The sequence below is a fragment of the Hordeum vulgare genome, chromosome 2H, assembly GCF_904849725.1.
Source record: "Hordeum vulgare subsp. vulgare chromosome 2H, MorexV3_pseudomolecules_assembly, whole genome shotgun sequence".
Lineage (NCBI taxonomy): Eukaryota > Viridiplantae > Streptophyta > Magnoliopsida > Poales > Poaceae > Hordeum > Hordeum vulgare.
Window position 1 is genome coordinate 16,412,430 of NC_058519.1, and position 8,929 is coordinate 16,421,358.

The 8,929-nt window shown below is 42.4% G+C and overlaps 1 protein-coding gene across 1 annotated transcript; it reads left to right on the plus strand.

Moving 5' to 3' along the window:
- Positions 1-5,655: 5,655 nt before the first annotated feature.
- On the plus strand, positions 5,656-6,474 carry LOC123429221 (probable protein phosphatase 2C 60). The gene is given in 3 exon segments (XM_045113277.1): positions 5,656-5,974; positions 6,186-6,359; positions 6,362-6,474. Coding segments are annotated over 3 exon segments (606 nt in total).
- Positions 6,475-8,929: the final 2,455 nt, after the last annotated feature.

Sequence of the window (8,929 nt, forward strand, 5' to 3'; positions counted from 1 at the left end):
TATATGACTAATTTTGTAATTTTCTGTGGGGCATACTTACATCCTTAGTCCTGCGATCCAGATGCAAATAATCTGCAATCCACTGTTACAAGAATAAATCTATCACTTTAAAAACATTCCAGCCACTCGTAGTATTTTTCATTCCAACAGCTTGATCACATAATGCATACCTTGATTTTCTTTGAAATTTCTGCATAGTACTTGACATAAGCATCATCAATTTTATATGTATGATAACGCGAGCGATACTCATCGTGATAGCCGTACAGGCTTCCACTCGTACCAGGCAGCTACGAAAAAGAAAGGGACAAGAATCAGATGACACGTCTGAAAAGGCACAAAAGTGCAGATACTGTCTATAGAAGTAACTGACTAAAGATCCACATTTTTTCCTTCTAGTATAGTCTAGCTTGCTAAAAAATAGTAATGTATAACTAAATGACCTTTAACAAGTTAATCCACTCAGACACGGTCGTGATATAATTCAGAAGCAATTCAAACGTCAACTAACTTCAGCAGCCAAATTTAACGGCACAAAATCAAACAGATAAGAAATTTGAAAATAGTAATGTTTGTCAAAACATATAAGGTAACATAGCTTTGAACCTTGGACTGCTCCCCGCAGTCACAGAAATCATGATATTTTTATCTTCTAATGCTAAACCTCAGCTTTAAAACTAAGGCAATCAAGGAGGTTCAAGAACTAAGTGGGATACCCTTCCTAGCATTTCGCCCCGAGTTAAGGTTACATATGAAACGGCTAAGAACCGACCGATTTTAAGGGATCACTCATTAAAATCAGGAGGAAGGCTTGCCCAAAAAACTGGCCACCTTTTCGAATCCAACACCACAAGTACTAAGCATCCATCAGTAGCCACGAAGCAAGGGCTCAATCATCATCATCATCATCATCCTCTATTAAGAATAAGCTGTCGAAAACAATTTTAACTCATACCATAAACCCATGGCTCAATATTCTATACTAACGTTGCAGCTGTTGTTGGAGCCACTGAAGCAAAATGAACTACCTCACTGATTGTCGGTTTTCACGGTGTGTTTCGAAATGGTTTGTGAACACCCATGGTTATGATAACGAAACACCCATGGTTATGATCACGAACGGCAGTTGCAGGAGATGGGGGCAGGTGCTTGCGGCGCCTCTTCTCCCCTGTCCACGCCTTGTTTGTTCCATCGTCGCCCTGCATGTCGATCCAAGGAAGGATACGGCCGCGGGAGGAGGCGGCGGCGGCGGGAGGAGACGGCGATGAAACCCTAGGTAGACACTTGTCGAGAGATGGAAGGGGGAAGCAGAGCGTGCGGGCTCTTGTTTGTTTGGGGCACTCGGTGGCAGGCCAACGTTAATTTGCTGCACATTGAGGCCTCGTTCAGTATTTGCGTGTTTCAACGAGTATTTTACCACCCGGTATAGAAATTCCGAAAATTCCTGGCCCATTCGGTATCCCCGTATTGGACCGGTCCATCCCAAAAATTACATCCCGAACCCTTCATCCCAAAAATTACAACCCGAACCCTCCTAATATTCGCGTGTGAGGAGACACTCCCCTTCCTGCGCGAAATTTCTCCTCGACTATGACGACGTAGCCTCCTCCGCCCTCCGCCCTTTGGCCAGAAGTTCGTCGGCGGCTCGCCGTCTTCGTCGACTCCCGTCCAAACCGAGCCAGACCATCTGTCGGTCCTGCCTCCGGTCCCGGGGCTTCTTGGCTCTTGCCACCTGCCATCCACGTCATTGCCTCCGCCGTACACGCCGCCTCAGCCCCTGATGCCTCGGACGTCCAAATCCTTTCGGCAGCCTGGAATTTTCGCCCGTAAGGACTGGTTCCACCTCATCCCCCCTACCCTTTGTCTAGGGTTTTAGTCGTCGGTCTGATCATGGGTGTGCTTGCTTGGACAGAGTTCTTGCTAATATGCTTGCTTGGGGCTATGCAGATGTGAGTTGTTTACATGATAACAAGATCTGGTCTGCAGCTTGTAGTCTAATATGGTTGTGCATTGTAAACAGTAAGTTGAACGCATGCAAATCATCCTCGGTCTTTGGTTGATTGGGGGTTGGAGAGAGTTTCTGATTTGCTTAATCATGTAACGGAGACAACAGTTTTCGTGTACACATTGATGGATTTTTCTCCTCATGACTTATAATTGTTGTATTCTTATTTTTAGGACACGTACTCATGGTTGTGTGTTCAATTTTTCCTTTCGACAACAATGATCTTAGTAGAAAAGTAGAAAAGAAAATGGCGTCTGATTAGATTGATTAAAATGCACCACTACAGGTTTTCTATGGGTTGTTGTGTGTGTGTGTGCTCACCAGACAACTTAAACTGCATCTCTCTTTGAACCTTGATATCACAAGAGCTATTTTACATAACATCTGATATACTAAATTACAACATAAGTACAGTAACACTACGTTTTACAAACAATTCATGTGTCTTTGATGAGGCTAGCATGCAAATTTACTAGTTGGAAATTCAATAACAAGTGAGATAAGTCTAAGAAGTGAAATGCAACAATTTAGTTTAGTTCACTACCCAGAAACATCTACTAGTTACAACAGCAGTACAACCTCGAATTGTTTCGTTACTGATACATCATTTGCAGATTATAGAAGATGACAGTAAAGAGTCAAATAATAATTATAATGTACACAAACAAGTGACATCTTGATGACAGAGGAACAAGTGATCTGTTCGCAAGTTGAGTCATGTTCATGAAAACTGTAATTAATTTGATATTGCAAAGCTGTTTTTTAGGAAAGAGGAACTTTGATTTATTTTGAATTAACATTTTCCAATTTATAGCCGTTCTTGAATTATATAACCCTTAGACAAACAGATTTGTTTTTTATAGGTACCCGGGCCTTGGTTTATAGTGGGGATGGACGAACAGCTGCCTTCGTGAGTGAGGGAATCCGGGATTAAGGGGTCCTCGGGCGGTCGGGCTGTTGTTCGTGGGCCGACCTAATGGGCCGCATTATTTAAGATCGGACTACATGACGATATCGTAAACAAGTAGGAAAGCTCCAAAGACTCACATGTCATCCAAGTTGTGTAGGCTAGACTGGCACAATTACCCCGGCTAAGGTCGGTTGTATGTAACCAGGGACCCCTGGTGTCTATATAAATCAGAGGGTTTCATCCTGATGTCTACGGACGCTTCTATTCTTGTAGACTATGTTGGGCCTCCAAGCGCAGAGGGTTGTAGGACAGCAGCAATTTCTCTCAAGTGGGTGACCTAAGGTTTATCGAACTCAGGAAAGTAGAGGTTGAAGATGATCTCTCTCAAGCAACCCTGCAATTAAGATACAAGAAGTCTCTTGTGTCTCCAACACACCTAATACAATTGTCAGTTGTATAGGTGCACTAGTTCGACGAAGATATGTTAAAAGACAAGTGATATGGATGGTAAAACAAGGTAATATAAATCTTAAATAAAAATGGCAGCAAGAAAACATGAAACAAAACTGAAAGTAAACGGTGTTCAGTGGTGGAAAACAAGGCCTAGGCTTCATACTTTCACTAGTGGCAACTCCCAACAACATTAACATAATCTAATCACATGATATTTCCACTAAAACATGATATAGAGACGTACTTGGAGATCATTCCTTTGTGATCAAGAGAGGACGAGAATTATGTAGGGCTACAAAAGCACACCTTGAAGCTCATAGTTCTCATCTATGGATTTCCCAATGTCACCGCGGCCACCCAAAGAGAGTACCACAATTACCATAACATATCTGAAGGATAGTCAAAGACAGGCACCAAGAGACTCTCAATCTTCAATCAATTCACAAAAGAGGAAATCACTCATGAAATTGTTCTTCTAATCCATGTCCAATAGACCGCTGTCACCATGGTCTCGGGGATTATACTAAATAAAGATCAAGTAAGTACATCAATCCAATACATAGAAGAAGGGGAAACATCATGGGATCACCCTAGATTAACATAGCCTATGATCACAATCAAGATCACATCATGGGAGAGAGAGATGACCACATAGCTACATGTAGAAGACCTCAGCCCCGAGGGGGACTACTCACACATGGCCATGGTGAGCAAGAGGTTGATGGAGAGGTGCAGCCCGGAGAGGAGACGGCGGTCGACGGCAGCCACGACCCTTGGGGCCAGCGGCCCTTGGCCCCCTTCTTCCTTCGATATTGTGCTGGTATGGAGGTGGTTCTCCATCCCAAGGCGGATGTCTGGGAGGAGGAAATCTCATATCTCTTGGTGGCCCTCCAGAAATCAGGTTTTACCTCTCCTTATATTAGTCGGGACGATCATCCTTGGCCCTCCGATGGATGCCCCTTTGATCCAAGGGCTCTTGGGCACCTCTAGAACTTTCCTAGGAACCCCTCTCCCGAATCCATCTAATATGAGAAGAGTTGGACTCAATCACGTCACCGATTCCCGTAATCCTGTAATCAGATATGTGTCCTCCAGTAAAACGGACTTTCCTCGCGCGTCCGAACTCCAAATGGGCCGAATTTTATGTCTAGAATTATCAGCATAAAATTCCCCACAACTTTGCATCTATTATTTTTCCATCTGATGTCATCTTCGAAGCGGAAACAGATGATCTCTAAAATCCGTAGGGGGAACAGATTTCATGAAAGTCAGAGTCCCACTCCAACAAGTTTTCCTCTTCTATTTTTGATAGTTCCTACACATCAAAGTGTAAAACAAGAACATTGTGCACTTTTTAACTATTAATAGGTTAGTCCAAATAAATCATAAACTTAATATAAAAACAATTATCAAAAGCGTAAAAGTAGCATGAAACCATCAAAAATTATAGATACGTTTTGGATGTATCACATCCCCATAGACAAGTTGAATCATCTAGGGTTTAGATCATAGGATCTCGAAGTAGATCAACTCTATAATCCATCGATCCAAGGTCCATAGTTCGGGACCCCCTACCCGAGATCCGCCGGTTTTGACACCGACAGTGAGATCTCGTTAAGACGTCAAAGTTTGGTATGCCTTGTATTTACGTTGAATTCTCTTTCTGTTATACTCCCTCTGTAAACAAATATAAGAGCATTTAGATTACTAAACTAGTGTTTTAAATGCTCTTATATTAGTTTACGGAGGGAGTAGTATGTCATATGTGCTAGAACATGCTTGTTTCTTTCAACATCACGACGTTTGATACACACAAGGTATTCCTCCGGTGTCCGAGAGTTGCATGATCTCATGGTCATAGGAACAGATACATTGACATGCAAAAAACAGTAGCAATAAACTAACACGATCATATGCTACGTGTATAGTTTGGATCTTGTCCATCACATCATTCTCCTAATGATGTGATCCCATTATCTAGTGACAACACTTGCCTATGACCAGGAAACCTTGACCATCTTTGATCAACGAGCTAGTCAACTAGAGGCTCACTAGGGACATTGTGTTGTCTATGTATCCACAAATGTATTTGAGTTTCGAATCAATACAATTCTAGCGTGGATAATAAACGATTATCATGAACAAGGAAATATAAAAATAACCAATTTATTATTGCCTCTAGGGCATATTTCCAACAAGCACTAGGTTGATTCTCGCTCGGGTCAAACCCATCCCTTCTTGCTAGATCTCGTCGGCCCCCTCCCGATCCCCGACATCGATCCATAGCATGATGGGCCAGACCATGATGCGCATCGTGCGCCCCTACTTCAAGCCCTCGCTGCCCGACGACACGCAGGTTGTCTCCGCCGGGGGTGGCACCAGGGAGGGCCTCCTCTGGTACAGGGATGCTGGGAGGCACCCATGCGGCAACTTCTCCATGGTCGTCGTGCAGGCCAACCAGCTGCTCGAGGATGCCAGCCCGCTCGAGGCCGGCCCCCTCATCGCCACCGACGGGCCTTACAGCACCTTCGTCGACATCTACAATGGACACGGCGGGCCCGAGACCGCCCGCTTCATCGCCGACAACCTCTTCCACCACCTAAAGAGTAAGTAGTGTTCATCACCATGCTCAAGGGGATTCACATAAAGATCTTATGTTGCTGAGTCAGTAGTTACATGATGAAATCGCCCTAGCTTCAAATGTGATGGTAGCTCATCCTATTTGTTGGTTCCCTCGACTCTAGTTTCATGGACTCGTACTGTCAATTAGTTAGTTTGATTGGTACTCACACCTGATTGATGATTGCTTCGATGCAGAGTTTGCGATGGAACGACAAACCATCTCATCCGACGTGATAGACAGATCCTACGCTGCCATAGAGGAAGGGTTTCTCAACCTTGTGAGGAAGCAGCGGCTCATCAAACCGCAGATTGCCTTGGTCGGTACATGTTGTTTGGTTGGAATCATCAACTAAGGGGTCCTATACATAGCGAAACCCATGATTCTCGTGCTATCCTCCGGAGACTCGAAAGGGGCATCAAAGACATTAAGGCCGTTCAGCTCTCGTCCGAGCATAACGCGAGCGTCGAGGCTGTAAGGGATTAAGGATCTACTTGCTTTGGAAAATAGTTGATATGTTTGATTTCATCTGTGAATTAATGGTCTGCTAGCATATATGTTTGTCCACCTTTGTGTATTTATTATTTGTTTATTATCTTACATGATGGCTAGTTATTGTGTCACTGACTCCTGCTTGTGTGAGTGCTTAAATTCCTCCAATAAAGCGAAAATACCAAAAAGATATTAAGTTTGCTTGTTTGCATTTTCTTCGTACAGAATTTTCTGAAATAATCTTAGATAGTTTGAGGTTTAGTTTTTAGTTTTTTACCTGAATTGTGTTCACTAGCTTTTGTTTTGTATGGTCCGCCTAGAAGTTGTAGCCAACCGTGTACGAGTACTAGTCCACGTCCATGTAAAAGTTCAAGTAATATACCGTTTTGTTTTTGTGTCTGAGTTCAGGTTGGACTAATTATACTCCAGAATTTATATCTTAGGAGGTTTAGGAGGTGTTGTAGCTAGCGGTATATTTATATATACTCAAGCGCACCCGCCGTCTCCTCCAAAGTGCAACTCTCTGCCCCTAACATTTCGATCGAGCGATCAACTCGAAGGGGCCCGATACATGGCGGTGTACTACAGATACTGGAGCACCTCCTGAAGCTTTCTATTCTCTATCGATTTTGCCATGCTTCTCTTTGATTATGTAGATCATTATAAATATCTTTTTTTTACATTGTAGCAAATCCCTGTTGCCACTGTGTGTCAATTAACTAGTTCATCATTTGTTTGTTTCCTTTACTTGTCATGATTGCATACCTATGTTTCTTAACCTTTGTAAGAATGAAAGCTACATTTAATATTTATATAGTGGTTTTGATGTATTCCTACTTCTGTTCCTGTAATATTATGTTACACAGCTTTCTAGACAGCTCCTATTAGCACTTCTATAACTGCCTTGGATGTCTTGTAGGTGAAGGTAGAATAAATGTCCTTTTCTTGAATGGTCTGTTCATAATATATTTGCTCCAGTTTTTTTTATTCTTCTCTGATTCAGGTAACCAGGTGACAGAGGAAGCCCTGTTGTTGTTTTGTTTGTTCCCGGCCCTGACTATGGTTGTCAAGTGAGTCTAGCATGTTGTTCCTCGAACTATGGTCGTGCAACATGTTGTTGTTTTGTTTGTTCCCAGCCCTCACTATGGTAGTGCAGCGAGTCCGTCATGTTGTTCATGACAGTAGCAGCTGCCTAGTTTGTGATCGCTATGGAAGGAGCTTGTAGAACTTGTAAAGCAGTATTGTATTACACTTGTAGAGGTGAGCTCGTTACTGTGATTTCCATTGTATTACATGATGTGGTTGCTCTTATTTGAAGTCCTGGTTTATTTGGTTTCCATTGATAGTGTTTTTTGTCTGTGCTAATTTAAATACTGGTTGAAACATGAAGAATATGAGCCTGATAGATGGGACCCACTTACCAGAACATGACAAATGGGACCCAGTTAGCAGAACCTGACAACTGGGACCCATTTAATTAAAAAAGAAAATGAAATTGTTTAGACAAAGAGGCCACATCCCAACAATACAAAAGGCTATAATGTTGGGCTTGGCCCATGAAGCTCACAAAAAATTGACAGAAAAAATGTAAAAAGGATGAACTGTTGGGCTTGGCACAACTAAATTGTCGAATTGGACCGGGCCGATTCTTATCAACGACCAATCCAATTGGTAGTAATTTTGCGAGGTCGGCTTGCCTTGGATTTGACATGGTGTGGGCAGACTTACAACGACCAAAATGATTGGTCGTAGAACCTACAACCTTTTTTGTTCGTAAACGTCTACGACCAATCCAGAAGAAAGATCGTTAATTTCCATTAAAGACGCTCAGCTTTTGACAAACTTTTTTTGGTCATAAAAAGGTCATATATGAAAAACAATGATCATTCGGTGACCAATATTGATGGTCACAAGTTAGCATATTTCTTGTAGTGTCATCAAGGAGGAGGAGAAGGGGAAAACATACAAGCCCTACTCTAATGTCTAAATGGAGTGGATGGAGTTTGAGAATAGAGGGTAGGGAGAGGTTGATATTTGAGAGGTGGGGTGTAGCTTGAGAAGATGAAGGTGTGGAGAGCATTGAGATTCAAAGAAAGAAGATGAGGCTGTCGAGGATCATTGAGGATTCCTAGATCATGTTGGACGACACTAGCCTCATAGATGACAATGTCAAGGAATGGACCATAGGAATGCTCAAAGACATCAACATGTGCACGAAAATGTTGGATTCGTTCGTTTTATCAACTATGTATGGATTATTGAACTACTTATCGTGAATCATGTTTGAATCATTGATTTGTCCATTGCATGTGGATATGCTCTTAAGAGGAAGGTTAACTTTACAAATCCAATTGTAATTCCCCCAACAATATCATTCTAGCAACTGATATGTAGATTTAGTAGGTAATTTGGATTTCTTTCACATGATCCCAAAAAGTTAATCATGATC